Here is a 23,506-nt window from a genome sequence, read left to right on the forward strand (position 1 = left end):
ACTTGTTCTCCCCATTGTATTTCAGCATTTTTAAAAAGTTGGGTCACAAACATTGACTTAATTACAGTTAATTACAATTTTCTGACATGACACTTTGACAGCTTCTGGAATCTATTTGTTTCTCATATACGCTCATATACTTATTTGCATTGTTTCGGATGACAACTCACTTGTTGGGGTCGTGTACCCTGAATAACTAGGTTAAAAATATTATTAAGACTTATTATAAGGGATCCTTTTCACTTTTAATATTGCAGAAATAGGAAATATGAAATGTTCCATTACTATTCTGGCTGGTGATGTTAATCTTTTTTAAATGCACTCTTTAAGGTACACTTCCAGTCAAAAGTTTAAAAACACATTTGACTGATAGTGTATATTTCACCAATACAGCATTTTCAGCTCTTGCATAAAATAGATTTGTGTGATTTGTTCACTGTGGGATTTCTTTATTTATCGAAAATGGAATCAATTAGTAAAAAGTTAATTTAATTAAAAAAAACATCTATGTAGTTTGATTAAATTTACGAAGCATGTTTTTTTTGTTTTTTTTTCTGATTGGACAATGTCAATATAAAGTTGTTTTCAACAGACACAGTTGAAAGGTGAACGATAATAGCAAAAGCCACTAGGCGGCGCGAAAGGACTTAATTACGGTTTGTTAGGTTAGAAGACGCAATAAAGCTAGCGAGGAAGAAAAGGAACTCAACCGATTAGCCATTCAGTACCACACAGGCCTCAACAAATCTCTTCACCTTATAGGAAAACATCACACGGGAACATGTGGTTATTGTGATCAGTCAATACCAAGCACACAGAAGAACGTCTAACATCGGTTCTAAGTACAGAGGGATAACGCACTTATTTGTATCAGGAATGTGTAAAAATATCAGGAATCAACTGATGAGATTTCTAAAAGAAAAATAAAACACCAGATTATTTAATCGTATTTAATTTATGCAAATACATATATAAACCCCGAGGCATCCGTATCCATAAGTAACTTACCTCAGACGAGCCCCCAGTTCATAACCAAGTCCGGTAGGTGGCGGTAAAGGAGCTTAAGTTGGTTTGCCAAGCCAACCGCCAGCCAAATTTGAGACGAAGAAGAAGAAAATTTAGCCGGGTTTTATGGTTTCCATCAGTAGCAAATAGCTTTACATCGTCATAATGGATTGTGTCGGTTAAATATTTAAAGATTTTGTGAGGGGGACGCCACTAGGCTTCCAAAAAGGTGATTTCAGTGAGTCTAAACTAACGAGAGTCCGTAAGATATTAGCTAATGTTAGCAGGTTAAGCTAGGAGTGACTGAATAGCTATACAATATATCACCATGACAGAATATTTTTGGGACGATTTTTCACGAGTGGTATTTTTCCCGACTGTTATTGGGACCAGCTTAAAAATAAAAAAAAACATATCTTTAACTACAGTAATTAGCTACTAATACATGTTGTTTTTATCAAGTTGTTATATCACAGTTTTTTTTCTTTTGAGTGCAGGGGACAGTGTAGCCATGGCAGCTGTACAGTCTGTTCTAATGTTTGCGGCGTGCGTCCTCGTGATAACGGAGCTGATTCTCGCTAAGAAGGACTACTACGATATACTGGGAGTGCCCAAAGGTGCAACAGAACGCCAGATAAAGAAGGCTTTCCACAGGCTTGCAATTAAATTTCACCCCGACAAGAACAAAAGTCCAGATGCTGAAATAAGATTCAGAGAAATTGCTGAAGGTAAGCAATTCGTGAAGCTGGACATATAGGAAGATGTTTGTTTTTAGCTTTCAGTTTCATGTCAGGTATGCAATATATAACTTTTTTGCATTTTTTTTTTTATTGTCATTCTTCTGTGTATTGCCAAGGTATTCAGACCCTTTGAACTTTGCCTCACATGTTTTCCTAATATCAAGCAGCCCTAGTTGAGGGCTGCTTGATATTAGGAAAACATGTGATAATGTTGGTGAATATTTTGATAACAATATCACATTCCATAAATAAACAATTAGTTGAACATTGTTAATGTATTTTTGCTTTGGGTTCATAGCTAACATAGATCACACATAATAAATTGGTTTCAACCCACAGAATATTTGCATATAGGCCAAAAAGTTATATTTGTCCTCCTCTGGCCAGAGCACCTTCTTCCACATGTTTGTTGTTTCCCCTTTATGACTTGTGGCAAACTTCAAATGGGAGATCCTATGGATTATGGCCAATCCTGGCCGATGACCTCTGCAGCTCCTCCAGAGTTACCAGGGTTTTTCCCCTCATTTTGTCATTAACACCCACCTTACCTAGTCAGTTTAGGTTAGGCTTACAACCATACTACAGTACAGGTCCTTCTCAAAATATTAGCATATTGTGATAAAGTTCATTATTTTCCATAAAGTCATAATGAAAATTTAACATTCATATATTTTAGATTCATTGCACACTAACTGAAATATTTCAGGTCTTTTATTGTCTTAATACGGATGATTTTGGCATACAGCTCATGAAAACCCAAAATTCCTATCTCACAAAATTAGCATATCATTAAAAGGGTCTCTAAACGAGCTATGAACCTAATCATCTGAATCAATGAGTTAACTCTAAACACCTGCAAAAGATTCCTGAGGCCTTTAAAACTCCCAGCCTGGTTCATCACTCAAAACCCCAATCATGGGTAAGACTGCCGACCTGACTGCTGTCCAGAAGGCCACTATTGACACCCTAAAGCAAGAGGGTAAGACACAGAAAGAAATTTCTGAACGAATAGGCTGTTCCCAGAGTGCTGTATCAAGGCACCTCAGTGGGAAGTCTGTGGGAAGGAAAAAGTGTGGCAGAAAACGCTGCACAACGAGAAGAGGTGACCGGACCCTGAGGAAGATTGTGGAGAAGGGCCGATCCCAGACCTTGGGGGACCTGCGGAAGCAGTGGACTGAGTCTGGAGTAGAAACATCCAGAGCCACCGTGCACAGGCGTGTGCAGGAAATGGGCTACAGGTGCCGCATTCCCCAGACCTGGGCTACAGAGAAGCAGCACTGGACTGTTGCTCAGTGGTCCAAAGTACTTTTTTCGGATGAAAGCAAATTCTGCATGTCATTCGGAAATCAAGGTGCTAGAGTCTGGAGGAAGACTGGGGAGAAGGAAATGCCAAAATGCCAGAAGTCCAGTGTCAAGTACCCACAGTCAGTGATGGTCTGGGGTGCCGTGTCAGCTGCTGGTGTTGGTCCACTGTGTTTTATCAAGGGCAGGGTCAATGCAGCTAGCTATCAGGAGATTTTGGAGCACTTCATGCTTCCATCTGCTGAAAAGCTTTATGGAGATAAAGATTTCATTTTTCAGCACGACCTGGCACCTGCTCACGGTGCCAAAACCACTGGTAAATGGTTTACTGACCATGGTATCACTGTGCTCAATTGGCCTGCCAACTCTCCTGACCTGAACCCCATAGAGAATCTGTGGGATATTGTGAAGAGAACGTTGAGAGACTCAAGACCCAACACTCTGGATGAGCTAAAGGCCGCTATCGAAGCATCCTGGGCCTCCATAAGACCTCAGCAGTGCCACAGGCTGATTGCCTCCATGCCACGCCGCATTGAAGCAGTCATTTCTGCCAAAGGATTCCCGACCAAGTATTGAGTGCATAACTGTACATGATTATTTGAAGGTTGACGTTTTTTGTATTAAAAACACTTTTCTTTTATTGGTCGGATGAAATATGCTAATTTTGTGAGATAGGAATTTTGGGTTTTCATGAGCTGTATGCCACAATCATCCGTATTAAGACAATAAAAGACCTGAAATATTTCAGTTAGTGTGCAATGAATCTAAAATATATGAATGTTAAATTTTCATCACGACATTATGGAAAATAATGAACTTTATCACAATATGCTAATATTTTGAGAAGGACCTGTAGGTCTCCAGTTGTTCTTTCCATTTTCAAATGATCACAGATCTACATAACCAAAGCTCGGGATATTGCTCATATCCTAGCCTGTCTTGAAACATCACCATAACTTTATCCCGGACCTGTCTGCTGTGTTCCCTGTGTTCTCTTTACTAATTTAGATGATTTTTCTAAGGCAAGCACTTGCAGTGGATTTTATATTGATGGTAGCAGGGGCTCAGTACAAAATGCTTGCCTGTCTTTGCAGATTTTTATTTAAAATAATTGAAAACCATGTATCATTTCACTTCACAATTCTGTGCTACTTTGTGTTGGTTTATTACATTAAATCCTAATAAATACATGAAAGTTTGTGGTTGTAACATGAAACAGTGTGGAAAGGTTCAAAGAGTGTGAATGTTTTGCAAAGCGCTGGAAAAAAATACAGCGTCTTTGTGGGTTTTCACTGACTGATTTGTTTTTCTCTCTACTGTGTGTGCAGCTTATGAGGTTTTGTCCGATGAGAGCAGAAGAAGAGAGTATGATCAGTTCGGCAACAATATGTACTTCACTGGGGAGATGCAAAATGGCAAGCAGAGACCAGGCACCCACCAACCTTTCACCTTCAAATTTGATGACATGTTTAAGGACTTCAACATCTACAGCCAAAACAGACATTCTCGTCACAAAAGACACTTTGAAGAACACTCCAGGTCCCACAAGGAGTCCCACAGCAGACACAGGAGACACTTTCAGGGTGGCTTTGGGGCAGGGATTCTCGATGACATGTTTGACGACATCGATAGAATGTTTACTTTTGAGAGACAAACGAAACAGACCGAGAGCAGGTTTCAGGGTACAACGAAGCAACACTGCAGAACGGTAACGCAGCGCAGAGGAAACATGGTGACCACTTACACGGATTGCACTGCATCATAAAATTATTTTAGGACTTAAATTGCTTTAACAAGATTGTTAAAGCAGTGTTGTCAGGGTCATTTAGCAGTATGTAGGCTGCAAGCAGACCTTCACTTTAGAGATAGTGTTGCTCTAATTTCAAAAAGGCTATTGTGAATGAATGTAGTAAATGTTGCTTACTGTGTATGTAAGCTGAAAGTATTTTGTTTTTTCTCTCGAAGCACCTTTCAGTTTTGTACTTTTAAAATGTTCTTTAGGATCTGCTTTGTCTTCTGTTACAACTGAAGGCAGAAACATTAGCAATTTGAGTTATTTTAGGGCTTCTAAGTTGAAAGCAGGAATCACAATAACTTGACATCCTTTGCATGTTGGTTGTTCAAACCTTTGTTTCAGTCGATGTTCTACACCCTCCTAAAACACTCCTACACTGTATGGTGCCAGTAATGTCCTTTTTACATGTTTTTATTGCAATGTTCGTGGTCAACCCATTGCCAGCGCACTTAGTGCAAAGTAATTTAAATATCAGTGAAACAGAGAATTCTAGTATCATAGATGTGTTTGTGTGTCAGATTTTACATCATGGAGGCAGTCAAACTGTAAGATAACCACAATGCACTCTAAAGATAATGCTTGATTAGCAGGACTTCCTGGCTCGGTTCTTGAAAACACATCTTCCAAAAGATTGTTTTGTATTCTTTAACTTTATTCTGCCCCCTGTGTTGGTTATTTTTGTTTTCGTATATTGGTTTGTTACTGTAAAATATTTAAAGGCACTTTAAATGTAAAGAAATTGTAAGAAAAAAAGTTGTACCTATTTGTTAATAGTGACAAAGTGTAGATTGCAGTTTAATTGAGTTATTAATAAATGACCAATTACATTTAAAAACAAGCATTGATTAAAATCTTAATGGCTTTTCCCTTAAAGACACGCACACAGCTGAGCTCATACTAATATTATTAGTTGGTGTCAGTTATCCACTGCGGTTGTAAAATGGGTGCAGCAGAGACTCCACTTTCTGAGGAAACTAAGACAAGTATCACTTCCTACCAGCATCCTTACAACACACTACCATACCACAGTGGAGATGGAGTGGATGTACTACACTGCAGTGTGGCATTCCAGCTGCGACATGGCAGACAAGCCGTGAATAGTGAGCAGAACTGAAAGCGTCATTTGTTTTTCTTTCCCCCTGTTTAGTGCAGAGGTGTCCAAACATTTTTGCCATGTTGGCCAAAATCGTCAGGTCAGAAGTACTCGAGGGCCCAAAAACAAATTTTTTGTATTAAAAATGCAAAAGTAAATGTATTGTGATTTATCTTTTGTTTTACTAAGAATAAACTAAACACGCATAAATAAATAAAAAGGGTTTTGCTCAAATGTCATTAAATGAAATGTTATTTTGGTTGGATTGTTTTCTCCTTTTCAGAAACATATTTTTTGTGGCTGAGCAACATAAAATGCAGAAGGGTCACTCTTTCTTGAAAAGCATTTGCTGTATTTAGCCGAGTTTAATGGGTATGTGTGCCCAAGTCTGCTCCTGAGTGAAAGTTGCGTGGCCTTATTTACTATTAAAGGAAAAGCAACAAGCGTGATTAAGAAAAAAAAAACTGCTGCAGAGGGTTTTAGTTTATGGGTAAAAATCTTGTGCTAAAAATTTTTTACAAGTGTCCATCTGCATCAACAACCTGTGCAGGCAGACCAACTTTGTATCGCTCTTGAAATCTGGTCGAGGCACACAATCAGTCCAAGGGGCGTAAATACCCCCTGTGCAGCCCTTTGGACACCCTTGGTCTGAGGTAAGGGCTCAGAACATTATCAGAGACTCCTTACACTCTCTCCATAAACATTTTTACATTGCTACCTTCAGCCAAACCACCAGACTGCTAAACTTGTTTTTGCTTAAAGCTAAAAAAAAAACAATATCCTGTTAAGATTAGACTCTTTATTTTACTTAAGACATAAAACCTATGTATGTCATTGCCTACACAAGCCTGGGGAGGACTGCTGACTTAACACCCTCCACAAGGAGGGTAGCCCACGTAAAGATCATTGCTGAAGAAGCTGGCTGTTCAGAGTGCTGCATGCAACCAAAGTTTAGTGGAAGGAAAACATGTGGTAGCAAAAGATGCTCAAGCAACAGCGACAACCACGGTTATGAGGGGATTGTGAAACAAATACCATTCAAGAGTTTGGGGGAAATTCACAAGGCATGGACTCTTGTGGAGTCGGTGCTAACTGATCCATCACACACAAACATGTCAAGAACGTGTTAGACATGCTACAGCTGGGACGTTATTTGTGTTAGGCCAATCCTAAAGACTTACACAGTAGTCCAAAGTCCTTTTCTTTTCATATGAGAGTACATTTTGTATTTCATTTAGAAATCAAAGTCCCAGAGTCTGGAAGAAGACTAAAGAAGTTAAAGGAGGTCTGGTTTGAAGTTGACACAGTCAGTGATGATTCAGGGAGCCGTGTCATCTGCTCACATTGATCTATCGTGTTTTATTAAGTCCACAATCAAAATAGCCATCTATTTGGACATTTTGGAGCACTTCATGCTTTCCTCTGTTGTCAAGCTTTATTGACATGCTGATTTCAACCTAACACTTGCTTTAACGACCATGGTATGATTGATTTCCCTGCCTACGTACCTGACCTAAACTCCAGGGAGAATCTAAAGGGGATTTTCAAGAGGAAGATGAGAGACACCAGACCCAACAATACCGACCAGCTGTAAAACGTCATTAAAGCAAACTGAACTTTCTTAACATCTCATCAGAGCCACAAGCTAATTACCTCCATGCTATGCTGCATTGATGCAGTCATTCGTGCAAAAAAAGCACACACCAATTGCTAAGTGCATATATTGTACAGTATATGGACACACTTCTCAGTAGACTACTTGAAATGTATTATTCTGTCTGTACATTACTCTTTTAAACTTCTTTGAATAGAATTATTTAAATAATATCAATTCTTGATAATATTGTAATTTACTGACAGAAACCTGTAAAATAAAATATCTAACCTTTTGGCTCATGCATATTTTTTTATGGCAACAAACAGTGTTACGGCGCCCGAGAACTGACAGCGGGACAAATATATATATATATATATATATATATATATATTTATATATATATATATTTATTAACAAAAATAAGTCAACTCAAAGTCATACATATTTCAATCAACAAACTCTTTACTATGCTAAAACAATCCAACTAAACTACCAAGCAGAATTAAAGAGTAGGGAAGATTAATGGGCTATGTACAATATAAACAAGTTGATTAAAGATTGGAAATTATGACCAAAAGAGTGATGCAACATTACAATGCAATGTTTATGTTTGAGAACCAAGGATTATCTTAAAGAATCTGGAAGTGAAGTTAAGTTAGTCTTGGAACTAATTTAGGGAATAATCAGCAACATTTAGACAACCAATCACAATGCAAGATCAGATAAAATATAGCCGAGTTCCAGCCCCTCATTCTTGAATGGTGAGCGGGGTCTCTCGAACTGCAACTCCCACAATGCAACTCTGGTAAACTGCGTAGTTGTTGGCAAATCCTAAGAGTCGAAAGTAGCTTTAGCTGAGGGGACATTGAATGACTTTGTCCCCGTTTTCTTTGACTGAAAGAAAGGTTCTGTAGAGGACAGTTCGGTGCTGGTATCGGTGCTAATGGAGGCCCTTATACCTGTCATTAATAAGTTACAAGATGTGTTTAACACTGTCGGTGCGGATATTATTCAGTTGCCCCAGATAGTTGTTGTTGGAACCCAGGTGAGAAACGTTTCTGTGCTTAAAAGGCTAGCAAGTTTTTCAGCCAGCGTAGACTAATTGTTGTGGCTGTTAGTGTTGAATTAATCATGATTTTCCTTTCAGTTTCAGCTTAACAGTATTAACAACTAACTCACTTGACCATACACTGTAGTTTTATCTTTTATTTGAACAATTGCCGCTCGAGCTAAGTTAGCGTTAGCTGGATATTCTCGCCTGTCTGTTTTGACAGTCAACATGAATCTACGTTATCTCAACCTTAGACATTACAGCTACTGCTCTTTTCCCTCTTAATTATCTGACCAGTTTAGTTAGATATAGAGTTTGGTTTGTTTTCATCCGCCTGTCGCATTCATGGTGATCCTTTTTTTGTTTAATTTGAGAGTCTATAAGGTACATCAATCTAATGAATAATGAATGCATAATTCACGGATCAGCCTAAGAGGAAGCTCTCTTTTTTTTTTTTTTTTTTTTAAGCTTGTTGTTTGTGGACATGTGTATTTATTGCTTAAAAATCAAAACGATGCGGAGTCTCTAGCGTGTGTAAACATTCGAGCCTAATTGGTTTAAAGTGACAAGTTTTGTCTAACAGATTTACCTTCACTGGTCAGCTAATGGGATGTGACTAATTTAGACAGTCTGCCCTGGCTTGTCAGGGAGAGGGAAGGCAAGGGGAAGGATATTTTAAATGTCTTTGTTTTGCTTGGCCTAGTCTGTGTTCTCTAAAGAACATTAGAGCTGCAGGGTCACAATCTCATCTATTCTTCTACAAGGTAAATAAGACAGAGTTTCAGTAAAACCTTTTAATACCATTATAATCTTAGTTTAGAACATACATCAATAATGAAAGCCTTTTTAACTTCCTTAATTACTTAAGGAAGTTAAATATGACTTTATCAACTCAAATTGGTGTTTTTTTTTGGGGGGGGGGGGGCCTGGCATTTGATTTTTAAGGTATTTTACAACGTTATTTCAGGAGCTTCCTACAGTAAACAGGTACATCTTAATAGCATTTTATTTTACAAAAAAACTGGTTATGAGGAACATAACAAAAATTATTTGAATTTAATTGCCTAAATATGTTTACATTTAAGTCAGTAAGTTAGTAGAACTACTTTTAGGTTTACAAGGAAACCTAAAGATCTAGGATACATTGCTGCTTTCCAGCAGTTAATGTACACATGCATCAGTCAGGCTTTTCCTGGCCAGTTTTGATTTGTGTTTTTCTTTCAGACCAGCCGTGCTGAAGTTTGTTTTCTTAGGGCCGTGACACATAAATGAGAACATGTGCTGATGGTTCTTTGATTGAGGTTGTAGTTTTAAATCCAAAAGAAAATGAAGGAATTACAAGATAATCCTTATTTATTTATCAAAGCAGGGGATTTTGACTTTTGTCTCATTATTAAACTCTCAAAAATGTGCATGCTTTTGGTTGATGTGTTTCTAGACAGAAAATGTTGGGAGTTTTCAGTGTTGTTAGAAAAATGGAACAGGGAAAGATGTCCGATTTTTCAGCATCGGACGTTCCAATTTCTGATCCGAGCTGATCAAGCAAAACTTGCTGATTTATTGGTGCATCTTGAACCATGGATCTGTAGTTATGTTGCAGCATGATAACACCTGAAGAGGTAAAAATCACAGAATCAACACCACCAGCTCATTTATCCCAAAAACAACACCAAAGAAAAAGATGCTAATAGAAGCGATGTATAAATTGGCCTACAAATTCAAAATGTAACTTAATCTATAGAACATTTTGGCAAATTTAAAACTTTTTAAGGCCTAAAATTTAATTGGTTAAATCTAAGACTTTTTACATACACAAACAAAGCTCTGTAAGAGTTTTTACATTTTACGAGAAACCAACAAGGAAAGTGATGAATTTCAGTGCAGATCTTTGTTCACACTGACTCCGTCATTGATACGTTTTGCTCTGCGTCGCAAATAGAAACCATTCTAGTCGATGCGGTAATTCACATTGGCTCGATGGCGCTGCGGCATGACTGAGAGCCCTCCTTCGTCGTCAGTCAGAGATACGGATCCAGTCTGTTTTTCACGAATGACGGAGCACAAACACGTGAATTTCAATGGGGTTAAAAATCACAGATGACCGAGCTCTGTTGTCGGACGCATCAATGGATCCTAAATGCAAAAACGCATCCGCTGTGAATTGTTGCACGGATGACGGAGCGGACAGAAAATGTAAGACTTTGTCACAAACCTGATGGAACAGTTTTGAGCAACTCCCCTCTTTACTGGCACTGGTTTTTTATAGTGCTTTAGTGTCCTCCTAGTCCTACCCTAAAATAATGACCCCTTTAGGATTCCCTTAACAAGTAGCAGCTTAATTTGAGGCTCTAATTCCTCTGTGCAACTTAAACAGGAAGTTCTGTGTTTACTCAGTTGAAGTGACCTCAAAGATTGGACCGGATTAAATGCCACTGAAGGTGTAACCCGTAGTCACATACGTTCTTTTCTTTGTTCCTATCTTGATGGGACTGGTTTTTCCTGTCAAAAAAGGATTAGTTTGTTCCAAAAGTCATATGTTGTTACTGTTGCTTACCAGTGTTTATCATTGCTGTTGTCTACAGAGCAGTGGGAAGAGTTCTGTTTTAGAGAGCCTGGTTGGCAGAGACATCCTACCACGCGGTACCGGCATTGTCACACGCCGGCCCCTCATCCTGCAGCTTGTACACATTGACGCAGAGGATCGCAGAAAAACCAATGAAGAGAATGGTAACCTGACAGTCACCTCTCCTTCCTTTTCAAGCTTTTACCTTGGTTGACTAGAATTAGTTAGGTGTTACTAATTATACATGTCTTAAAATGCTGTAAACAACATACAGTAAGTTCCTGATATGCTTCTATTTCAGTACATATGTGGTTTACACTCCAAGAAAGTTCTGTAAACAGGTTCTTTTGGTCTATCTAATGCTGTCCTCTTCCTCTTGGAATTGCCTCAGAGTGATGCTGCATTGCTTCACTACCATACAGATGCTGCAGATAGCCAGGCTAACCTTTGTGTTTCTCTTTAACCACAGCATCCAAGAAAAATGGCCGCCTTCACAAAGGTCTCCTTTTCCATTTTCTTTGTCTGTCACCCCCACGTGTGAACCCACCCCACTTGCTCAGCTCTTGGCTCTTTTTTCGTCATCCTCCCTTGTTTTTTTTTGTAGCTTTTTTAAAGTGCCTGATCATGTTTCTTCATTTGCGCACTCCAAGTGGATCTGTGTCAGCGGGAGTAAGAAAAAGAAAGGAATGGGGCATATTTGTGTTGAATAGAAATGAATAATTTTAAATAACATTTTAAATAAAAAATCTTTTTTATGAATTCGGTAATGATTAACACACTCCACCCTGTTATTGTAGCCAGAATTGATACATTGTTGGATACATTTATTGGCAAATAATCTGACACTAAACATTTTTGAAGAATTTTACTTTTTAATTTAAGTACATTTATTCAATGAGGGAAAAAATCCAATTTTAAGAAATACTTGCTTTAAAAAAAACCTCCATTTATGTCCGCCCCTGCTGCCAATACTTTGTACAGTCGTCTTTTGCCAGTAGGACTGCACTAGTCTTTTCCTAAAATGTTTTGCAAAGTTACAGCATACAGAGGGAGGGACCTTTGATCATACCCGTCTGCACAAATCCTCTGGAACTTCCAGAGTCCCGGGTCCTCTCTTATGTTCTGTTGGCTTGAGGTTTGCTGACTGAGAAGACAATAGAAGAAGAAGGTTTTGTCTGGTAAACCCTTTCTCTGTTGATTTGGCCAAAGGTTTTGGATAATTCTCCTGCCTAGTGACAACCGTTGTTTAGTTTTCTAGCAGATGTTACCATACTGTTATTTAAAATATCCTCCAGTCTGAAAACGTTTGTGATTCCATACACTTCATCAAGTCTCCTTTGGAAGCAAAACAACCCACAGCATCATGGATCTTCCTCCATACTCAACTTGTTGACATATTCAGTCATTATTTCATGCCAGATCAACCTGGAGTGTTTGTTGCTGAAAAGCTACAAACCTGTTCTCATCTGACCAAATCGCATGTCCCATTAGAGTTGAGAAAACTCCTTTTATTTACATTTGTGATGGTGGGACCGACGTAGTTCTTTGCCATCACTCCCACGCCACCATGGCGTCTAATGGTTGCTATGGAGACTTTGTGACTCTAAGATGGTGTTCTGTCCTGCAGTTCTTTGAGGTTTATTCATCTGCCTTACCATCCTGTGAGTGATTGCAAGATAAACTTGGATCCTTTATCCATCCTAGTGGCAACTAGCAAAAAAGTAAACCTTTGTGTTACATATTTATACAACAGAAATTTATGGATAAAGACAAACTATAAATAACATTTTTCTTGATTGCTCTGGACAAAGTTAAACAAGTAAAGTATAAATCAGAAACGGCTTTAGTTACATTTCTTTTAAAGGGATTGTTGGGGTGCCAATAAATATATCTAGCACTGTATATTCTGCTTCATAGAACCTTTGTGTTTCGCTTACCTGATTTATTTATTTCTTCCCCTTTTGGCAGTAGCAGTTTCTGCTAACATCCTGTAAACGCAGCAGCTGTCCACATTAAATTTACTTTTTCCGTTACCATCTTTGCTGTTAGAAAAATCGTCCCAGGAGACATTTACAAGGGGACTGTTGCCATAGCAGCAGCCATGTTTTCATGACCACATCTGTTCTTATCTTTTTACTTCTGCAGGCATCGAAGGAGAGGAATGGGGTAAATTCTTGCACACCAAAAACAAGGTAGAAGTTACCAACATTTCTCCTTGCATCCTTATGCTTTTTATGGAGGTTTCCACAGACAGTCTGCTGCATATAAAAGTCTGAATATTAGGCTCTTACATCTGAATATACCCTCAGCTACGGAGGGGTATATTCTACATTTGTGCTACATCTACAACAGCAAGATCTTTAATCTGTAATGAGAGCTGTGGAGGTTTCTCATAGTTGCTAAAAATATATTTGGCTGGATGGAAAATGGCGTCCATGTTTAGTTACCATGAACAGTGATTCTTAAAGTACTCACAGCTTCCTCATTACAATAAAGATATCACTGCGTTCCTTTTAAATCTTCTGTTTTTATTTTGCTCCTTTCCTTCATCTTTGTTAAGAAAATGCTACTTTAATGGTTGTTACCTGTTCATGCTGTCCTTAAGTTATTTGGTCAAAATTCACATTCAGATCTACGCAGACTTTGAGGAGATCAGGAAAGAAATTGAAGTGGAGACAGAAAGAATTACGGGTAATAACAAGGTATGCTTAAAAACTAAAACAAAAAGTCGCATAACTTGAAAATGTTGTTTACAAATAATCATAAACCTCGTGTTTTTGTTTCAGGGTATTAGTGATGAACCCATTCACCTAAAAATCTTCTCTCCAAATGTTGTGAATCTCACATTAGTGGACCTTCCTGGCATCACAAAAGTAAGATAAGTTTTGGTTTCACCTCCAAAGTCTCCAGCTTACGTGTGTGATTTTTGTTTTATGCAGTGTTGGAAACCTTAAATTGCCTTTAAATATGAAGATTTATTTTACACTTTCTTGCTTATTTAATCATAGTTTGATTGGCCTCGTCCAGAGAATTTGTGACAAGGATGAATGAAAGATGTTTCTTTAAAATTCTAAGGTGACAGCATCGCAACAGAAGATTAATGATACATTAAGAGACGCTGAAAAAACATACAGCAAAAGTCCAAAGGTTGGGACCTGAACCCTGGACGTCTGTATTAATGACTAATCGCTTCTGTCTTTGAGGCATCTACCTGAGAAATCTGTAGCTCCATCACAGCTGTTTAAAAAAATGTCTTTCAGAAGCTAAAAGTTGTTTTCTTCCTTATCTTCTGTCATGTCAAATAAGGCATGCATGCAATTTATTTGAATAATGAAATTGTTTTTATTTTGCACTTTACAGTTTTAGAGGAAAATCCCATAGTGCTACAAAAAGCCTAATTTCACAACAGATATTTGCAACTTAGATTTAGAGACAGGCTCTGTTTTAAGATCACATTTAAAACTTCTCATAAGCTGCGATGTCCTTAAAGTGTGAGGAAGATGACTCCTCACTCTGGTGGCAGCAGCATAGAATGCTGAAACTTCGATTGTGTGGAGCGGAGGGAATGGATCGAGGTTTGTGGGGTAACAGGTGTTTTAGATAGGGCGGGGCATTTCCATGGTGTGTGAGAAGGGAAACCTTATATTCATTTCTTATAGTGGAGCGAGTATAGATTGAGTATTCTATGTTGATGTTTCCGCTCTCTCATCAGGGTCCGAGCAGCACAGATCAGGATGTACTGCAGTCTCCTGAGATTTTTAATAGTCATCACTAAGAAAACTGCGATACCAATGCATTATATTATTTTCTTTCTGCTTAAAGCTTCTAAAAATATTTAGTCTACTGCGGTAACACAACTTTTCATGGCATGTTACACCTTAGTGCCATCAGTCTCAGTTCTTCAATATAAATTGATGAAGGGAAATCTTAAGACTGTGCATTTAATCAAATTTATTGCTCCGTTTTGATTTTGGTTCCAAATGATCCCAAAAATAATGTGATTTACAAAATCTATACACTTTTTTTTTTACACATTGTTATTCTATTATTATCAGAACTGGAGAGCTCCTTCAGTGACAGACTGCTGCATCCAAGGCGCACAAAGTAGCGTTATCACAGATTCTTCTTCCCAGCAGCTGTTAGACATTATAACCATCACTGCTTCCAGCGAACTCAAGTGTTTTCATCCCTGCTGTTTTTTGCAGGTTTTCATCTTCTTGTAAATAGTCGGTTGTTGTTTTTTATGCACAATTATCCATACGCATTTTGTACATTTTCAAAATCACCCTATTATGATTGTACAGTATTTTTTTCTTATGTTGTAGAGTTTTGTCTTGCAGCACAGGCACTTGTTCTATTTATTCTTTTTTGTTTTTCTATTATTTTTTTTACCTTCGTGTAAATCTACATGTTTGCATTTGCCTCTCACTTTGCTGCGGCCACTGCTGTATATCCCCTCTGTGGAACAATACATCTGGGTCAAAACATGGCCAGTTTTGGATCTGCTAATTAAGTACCTGGATTTTATTGAATATATTTAGTCAAAATTTAAGTAAATTAATAGATTTTCAAAATTGATCTATTTTACAATTTAGATTTCTTAAATAACCAGCTGTAATTTTATTGTGTAATTACTATAAGATTATGACTAATTGGAACATGTTAGCTCAGGTCTAAGTTGTTATTTGTACTGCCTTTTGGTTTCAAACCTTTATTTATTTTTGTAAATAGGTGCCAGTAGGAGACCAACCTAATGATATAGAGCTCCAGATCAGGGAGCTGATTCTAAAATACATCTCCAACCCTAACTCTATAATCCTGGCTGTGACTGCTGCCAACACCGACATGGCAACATCTGAGGCTCTTAAGGTGGCCCGAGAGGTTGACCCAGATGGTAAATGCCATCTTTGTCTTTTTCCCTTTTGTCTGTTTTGATATCTTATTATCTATAATTTAGCCTTTGAGTCGTGTGCTCTCTGTATTCCTTGCCTCAGTGCTGTGTTTGTACCTCATGAGTGTGTTTTTATGTTTAGGCAGGAGGACGCTCGCTGTGGTGACCAAGCTGGATCTCATGGACGCAGGGACAGATGCCATGGACGTGTTGATGGGCAGAGTCATTCCTGTCAAACTGGGTATTATTGGAGTAGTTAACAGGTATTACTGAAGCATGTCAAATTCACATACAGTTCTTTTACAGGCAGTAATAGCTGAAAATAGAGCTGAATTTTGTAAATCAACATATTCTGATAGCTGTTTTTGTGCATTTTCACAGGAGTCAGTTGGATATTAATCAGAAGAAATTAGTGGCAGATTCAATTCGTGATGAATATGCCTTCCTACAGAAGAAGTACCCGTCTCTTGCAAACAGAAATGGAACCAAATATCTGGCTAGAACATTAAACAGGTATAAAGTTAAAGTCCAGTGCCAGTGACAGATTACATACACTCGCAGTTGGCAACTGTGTTCTATTAAAAATGGAGTTTTTAAATAATATAGATTATTATTGACCAAAATAGTTGTAATAATAATCGAACTTCCCTGAATTGGTTAGAATGTTTAGGAACGACTCAGGAATCACCCAGGCGCAAGACAATACACTAAATGGAAACTCCCAGAACATCAATGAGATCAACATGGACTGAGAGGGTGCTGACCAAAATAAAAGCCCTTGTTCCAAATCGACACCTTTAAGCAGAACAGAAATCAGCAGCAGCCCACATGGACAAGCTGAATGCCTTTGGGGAAAAAATGTTTATGGAATTGAGACAAAGATTGAGCTTCTTGGACACAACTGTTACAAGAATAATTTTTGGAGTAGTTATGGCAAGGCTTCAAATCTAAGAACGCTGCAACCACAGAGAAGCACAGTGGTGTTGGCATCAAGGTCTTGGGCAGTTTTACGAGTAGTGGTTGTTGTGCATTAAAGAAAGTGGATGGAATAATGAAGGATGATTACCTCCAAATACTCAAATCCACAGCTACATGATTGAAATGACAAAATCAAATGTTCCCCAAATACATGGCAAAACTGGTTCTGAAATGGATAAAGCAGCCTAATGAATGGAAAGGCCCTTCAGCTTAATGCTGTTAAAAATATATAGATTGTGCTTAGAAATGGGGTCTGCGCCAGGAAACCAGCCAATAAGAGGGGTCAACTATCCAAGAAATATTCCAGAAGCTTTGTAATGGTTACAGAAAGCATGCCATTAAGGTGCAAATTGCTAAAGGGAAATTTAACCAAATCCTACACATGAACTTTTTCACGATATTTAAGTCTTTTGAGAGATGTACCTATAAATATTCCACCCTGAAGAAAGGACGATTCAAATGCTAAAATGGCTAAAAGGACAGGGATACCAATGGTGAGTGTTTGGAAACTTTTCACTGGCACTGTAGAGGATTTACTTAACTTTTACATTTTCTTTATGAACAGTTTGGTTACTTACTAATTAAGTTGCCACTTGCTACGCTGACTAGACGTCTGTGTTTTATCATCCTAGGTTGTTGATGCATCACATCAGAGACTGTCTTCCCGAGCTGAAGACCAGGATCAACGTGCTGGCGGCACAGTACCAGTCTTTACTGAACAGTTACGGCGAGCCCATCGACGACAAAAGTGCCACGTTGCTGCAGCTCATCACCAAGTTTGCTGCAGAGTACTGCAACACTATAGAGGGCACAGCCAAGTACATTGAGACAGCTGAATTGTAAGTTGCACAATTCTCTGAGCTGCCTTCATCTGTAACTCAAGGAAATGGAGCTGAATGCAAATTGTTCCACCATTTTAAACGATTTAAAGTTGTTTGTTTTGATGTTTTTTCAGATGTGGTGGTGCAAGAATCTGTTATATTTTCCACGAGACGTTTGGTCGCACTTTAGAGTCTGTGGATCCTCTGGGTGGCCTGACGACCATCGACGTGCTGACAGCAATCAGAAACGCAACGGTGGCTTTTGCTACATTTTTCTATACCAATCTCTGTCTTAACTGAGATCTTTAGGGTGGATTACAGTTTAAATATCTCTGACAGGGCCCGAGGCCGGCTTTGTTCGTGCCCGAGGTTTCGTTTGAACTGCTGGTGAAGCGGCAGGTCAAACGTCTGGAGGAGCCGAGTCTGCGTTGTGTCGAGTTGGTTCATGAAGAGATGCAGAGGATCATCCAGCACTGCAGCAATTACAGCACACAGGTAAGAAATACTCGCATAAATGTACACAAGCATACTGTAAATGTAGAAAAATAAAACATTGGTGCTAAACATCTATTTTCTCTCTGCAGGAATTATTGAGATTTCCGAAACTCCATGATGCCATAGTGGAGGTGGTCACCTCCCTCCTTAGACGGAGACTTCCAGTCACAAATGACATGGTGAGAGTCTTGTCTTAGTTAAGACCAGTAAGTTACAATCTGACCAGTTTTATTTTTTTTTTCTCTAATTTCTCTGCAGGTTCATAACCTGGTAGCCATTGAGCTGGCCTATATCAACACCAAACACCCCGACTTCACTGATGCCATTGGCCTTATGAACAATAATTTGGATGTAAGGAGATTAGATCTGAGTCTTCTGTCTGTAGAATGTTTAATGCTGTTGGCAGCACATTGCTCTTACGTTTTCAAATAATTTCTTAACTTTTTTAGGAGCAGAGACGCAACAGACTGAGAGACTTACCCCCCTCCGTTCCCAGGGATAAGGTACACTCTGCCTCTGTGAATGTCTCAATACTTCTGTTTCCCTTCTTAAAGCCTCGCCAAGATTTCTTGTCATTCATGCAGTTCAGTGTTTTACTGAAGCTTTTGCCAATGTTCAACTGCTTCTATATAAGTCTAGTGTAGTGATTCTTTCCACAGTATAGTATCTTTCCCTCCTAAGTGGCTGTTTGCATATTCACCCTGTTTTCTATTCGCTCTTTTCCTCCTCTTCTTTGCGTTTAGTCCTTTAAAAGCCCTGTTGGGCAGTCTGTGGCCCCCACTGAGCCACTTGTCTTGGAGGGTGAGGCCATTAAGGTGTGTCACTTTCTCCTGCTGCCTGCATAACCTGCATTGGCTTCCCATGATCTCTAAACTTTGTTTTTATTTGTTTTCAAACACCTACAGCCATTTCTAGTATAATTAATAGTAAATTCAGTTGTTAAAAGTCTGGTGGATTGTAGGAGAGGTTAAAACCTCTCCAAGGTTAATTGTGCTGTTTGTGATACTTCCGATTTACAGTCACTTGCATAAATATTAATACCCCCACAACATTTGCACATTTGGTCATATTTAAATTACATACTTCAATGTGTTTTTATTGGGATTTTGTGATTCCAACACAGACAAGGTTTGTGTTTCACTAAATTCTTTGCAAATAAAATCTAAAAAATGTGGCATGCATCTGTGTTCATTACCTCGGTCCCATCTACTCTGATGTCCTTTGATGAAATCCAGTGTAACTAATCAACTAATCGTAGAAGTGCACTGAACTGAAAAATACGGTTTGCCTGTCTACTGTCATCGTAGTATAAATGCAGATGTTCTCTGAAGGCCTCAGAGGTTTCTTAGGGAACATTAGTGAACCTACTGCATCACAAAGACCAAGAAATACACCAAATAGGTCAGGAATGAAGTAGTAAAGAAGTAGAATTAACATCTTATGGAGTACTGTTGTAACACCATCAAAATGAAAAGAGTATGGCACAACCTTTCAAGACATGGGAGTCCAGCTATACTGACAGCCCTGGGAAGCAGAGTATTAATCAGAGAAGAAGCCAAAAGACCCATGCTAACTTTGGAGGAGCTGCGGAGATCCACAGGTCAGGTGTGAGAATCTGATGACAGGACAGCCATTGGTGATGCTCGCCACAGATCAGGGCGTCAAAGCATTTGTTGAAAGGAAACTGCAGAAAGTGCTGCTTACATTTTGGCACACGTCATATTGGAGAGACAACAAGTTTGCAGAAGAGGGTACTCTGGTCAGATGACACCAAAATTGAAGTAGCGTCTTTATAGTCTGTCTCTTGTCATTTTTTCTGCCTGTCGATTTTAAGTCAAAGGAGATATCTTTAACTTACTTTGTTGTCTGGAGAACCTATGGCATGCTGGAAAATAATGTGGTTTGATCATGATCAGTTACGTTACCTCCATTATGTAAGGGAGACTTCCTTTCCTGACAAATGCTTCTTCTCTTCTGTCTTCTGATATCAGGCAGCATCCAGTAGCCTTCAAAGCCCTCCTGTTGGTGAGCAGGTAGATGGTGGGACAGGCAACTGGAGGGGCATGCTCAAGAAAGGAGAGGAGGGTGTACTGGGTGACAGGACAACACCTCAGCCCCTGTCTGTAAGCCCCCAGAGGGGTCATGCTGTCAACCTGCTAGATGTGGTAAGTTCTCTGAATCAGCATATAAGTTCAGTCTTTTTTTAAATATGTTTTTTACTGCAATGAAATATGGCTGTATTTGTTATGGCAGATTCAGAAGTGACTACAAATGATCTAATCTGCTGTAAGAAGTATCTGTTTTTGTTCAATCCTAAAGAATATTCTAATGAGAGCTTTCAGGAACCCAAGAAGATAAGCTCATGATGCAGCTCGTATACAATTACAGGCAACTTTCGGATCTGCTAGCAAGTTGTTGCATACTGCTGACACTTGGGGCCAGTCTCATTATTTGGGGACAGTTGTGGATGCACTTTGTTTCTTTGTTTTTTTTACAGTAGTTTGTTATTTTTGCTTTATAAAAGACTGCCATTGTTTGTTTGGCCTAAAAGGAAAGTAAAAAAAGAATAAAAACCGCCCTGTGCAGCTGTTATATTTGCTGTATATTTTCACATGTACTGCTTAGTTTTTTTTAATAGTTTTTCCCACTTTTTTCTCTGTCTTGTAATTCATCTCTCTGATCTCAAGCCACCTGTGAACCATTCAGCTGGCCCCATTTATGGAAAAGACTCTGCCTTCTTAGCTTTCTGTACAGAAAAAGGAAAATAGACCAAGAGTTGAATTGTTTTGACAGGATAACAACTTCATGAAGAACAAAGAGAACAATAGGATGGTCTGTTTAGAGTCTTGACTTCAATTGTAAAGAGAGAGAGAGACAAGACAACTGAATGTCAGAAACCACTAACAGACAGGAAGGGCTGTAATTCTGAAGAGGTCAGTTTTTACTCTGTGATCAGAATCAGCTTTATTTGTGCACACAAACAAGGAATTTAACTGAAGTTTCACTTAGCTTTTAATGAAGGCATTTTAAATATACATATAAAAAAGGAATTTATTTTTTAGTTAATATGCATAAATTCCGTGCTATTACTGAAGAGAAAGACATGAACAACAAAGTTTCATAAAACATTGCGTTAAGAAGGTTGCTATAGATAATTTTTCACACTGAGATGTGAAAAACATATTTTATGCTCGGTTCATTTGTTGTTTTAGCTCTGGTATAAACCTTTCTTGGATAAATCTGTTACAGAATTAAGAAGATAATTTTCTGCCTTTTGCCACCAGCCTGTCCCAGTATCCAGGAAGTTGTCTGCTCGGGAGCAGAGAGATTGTGAGGTCATCGAGAGACTCATCAAGTCATACTTCCTTATTGTTCGGAAAAATATCCAAGACAGGTACCCAGCCGATTTTATTTTATTAGTTTTATTATATCTATCTGCTCACCACGTTAAACAAATGCTGAAAACTGACATTCCTTGTTACTCCCTGGTACATGTTATTATTTGAACTCAGTGTACCAAAGGCAGTGATGCACTTCCTGGTGAACCACGTCAAGGACAGCCTGCAGAGCGAGCTGGTGGGTCAGTTATACAAGACGGCTCTGCTGAATGACCTGCTGACAGAGTCTGTGGACATGGCTCAGAGACGCAACGAGGCCGCTGACATGCTAAAGGTGACAGATTCTTTACATATCACTGCAATGTGCAGAAACCAGCGTCTGTGTCAATCATACATTGTCACTAAATGTACATTTCCGAAATAATATTACATAAGTTACAATAATTTTAGCTAGTAAAATCCTGGTGACATACATCAGCTTTTCCTCCAGGGATTAAAAGCTTATTATTATTATTATTATTTAAAGGGCGCTGTAAGAAGGACCAAGAGGTCCAAAGTCGGCAGGTGAAAGTTAATGCTGCCTTTCATAGGGTCTAAGAGTCCAAGTACTCGAGGTCTAAAGTCAGTGCAGCTGTTTTTAAGTAAATCTTTGAATGCTTCCCTCTGCTGACGAGCTTTATAGAGATGCTGATTTCAGGCACAGGCTTGTTGTCTTCATGCTGCCACATTGATGCAGTTCTTCCTTCAAATGGAGCCCTTGCGCAGTATATTCAATTCAAAAAATACTTTATTAATCCCAAAGGGAAATTAAATGTTATTGTAGCTCATTTTATGCAGGTTTCTTCAAAGAGTCGTAGATGCTGATGGCTGTGGGCAGGAAGGATCTCCTGTAGAGGTCCGTCTTACAGCAGATCTCAAGATGCCTCTGACTGAAGACACTCTGTTGTTGTAGGACAGTCTCATGAAGAGGATGCTCAGGGTTCTCCATAATGTTCTTCATTTTATGAATCATCCTTCTTTGTACAATGATCTCCAGAGGTTCGAGAGGAGTCCCCTGAACATAAATCAGTTTGTTTCATTTTATTCTACTTAATTTAGATGTACCTGTATTCCAAAAAATAAAAACAGTGGAAGCTTTGTTAAATATAGTTTTATGTAGAAACGCTACGATGCATGTTCAGTGGTGAATGATATTAAAGACTGTTTTAATTTTCATCAATTCTCCTCTCCCTGTGTTCCAGGCTTTGCAGAAAGCCAGCCAGGTGATCGCAGAGATCAGAGAAACCCACATGTGGTGAGCAATGGCACTAGTACTCTTCATGGCTTCTGGGACCCTCCTCATCCTCACAGACCATCCACCTCCCACCGAGTCATGCTGCATCTCAGAGCTATGAGGCCACTTTAAAATGCACTGACATGAAAACGTTTCTAACCAGTACAACATTGTAATGTAGAAAACAGCGAGGACTGTCTATTAATAGGGGATGGTATAAGTTCGCCCCTCTTTATCAGCATTGGACATACTGCAGATTATATTTTTGTTAATGTAATTAAAGGCAGAAATATATGAAACTTCATATGTTATGTCACCACTGTGTGGAGCCTTGCTGAGAAACCTCCGCTCTTATTTTAGATTGAAATAAAAGTTATAAATGATTAAACGGTAATAAACATGTCGATATTCTTTATTAGAAGCCTCCATAATTTATTTACTTAAATTGTCATTTAGATCTAATAACCATTTTACACGTTTGTTGCCAATTTATTTAGCAATAGAACAAAGCTGAATAAGACATTTGATGTTCAACATTTTTCTTTATCAAAGTGTTATTTTTCT

At 38.6% G+C, this 23,506-nt stretch overlaps 2 protein-coding genes across 3 annotated transcripts; both read left to right on the forward strand.

Moving 5' to 3' along the window:
• The first annotated feature begins 1,060 nt into the window (after nucleotides 1-1,060).
• Nucleotides 1,061-5,680, forward strand: dnajb9a (DnaJ heat shock protein family (Hsp40) member B9a). Of its 2 annotated transcripts, none has more exons than XM_047346581.1 (3): nucleotides 1,061-1,243; nucleotides 1,503-1,733; nucleotides 4,376-5,680. In XM_047346581.1, exons 2-3 carry the CDS (start codon nucleotides 1,517-1,519, stop codon nucleotides 4,810-4,812), a joined length of 654 nt encoding a protein of 217 aa, XP_047202537.1. In that variant the 5' UTR covers nucleotides 1,061-1,243; nucleotides 1,503-1,516; the 3' UTR covers nucleotides 4,813-5,680. The 2 variants fall into 2 exon arrangements, with proteins under 2 accessions (XP_047202537.1, XP_047202529.1); XM_047346573.1 differs by having other exon boundaries at nucleotides 1,065-1,234.
• A 2,628-nt stretch (nucleotides 5,681-8,308) lies between these two features.
• dnm1l (dynamin 1-like) lies at nucleotides 8,309-23,357 on the forward strand. Its single transcript, XM_047391956.1, has 19 exons — nucleotides 8,309-8,577; nucleotides 11,166-11,310; nucleotides 11,616-11,645; nucleotides 13,292-13,338; nucleotides 13,777-13,848; nucleotides 13,933-14,019; nucleotides 15,878-16,040; nucleotides 16,180-16,300; nucleotides 16,419-16,550; nucleotides 17,648-17,854; nucleotides 17,971-18,091; nucleotides 18,176-18,331; nucleotides 18,421-18,510; nucleotides 18,590-18,682; nucleotides 18,781-18,834; nucleotides 20,323-20,496; nucleotides 21,616-21,725; nucleotides 21,844-22,003; nucleotides 22,911-23,357. Exons 1-19 carry the CDS (start codon nucleotides 8,476-8,478, stop codon nucleotides 22,965-22,967), a joined length of 2,121 nt encoding a protein of 706 aa, XP_047247912.1. The 5' UTR covers nucleotides 8,309-8,475; the 3' UTR covers nucleotides 22,968-23,357.
• Nucleotides 23,358-23,506: the final 149 nt, after the last annotated feature.

The sequence above is a fragment of the Girardinichthys multiradiatus genome, chromosome 2 (assembly GCF_021462225.1).
Source record: "Girardinichthys multiradiatus isolate DD_20200921_A chromosome 2, DD_fGirMul_XY1, whole genome shotgun sequence".
NCBI lineage: Eukaryota > Metazoa > Chordata > Actinopteri > Cyprinodontiformes > Goodeidae > Girardinichthys > Girardinichthys multiradiatus.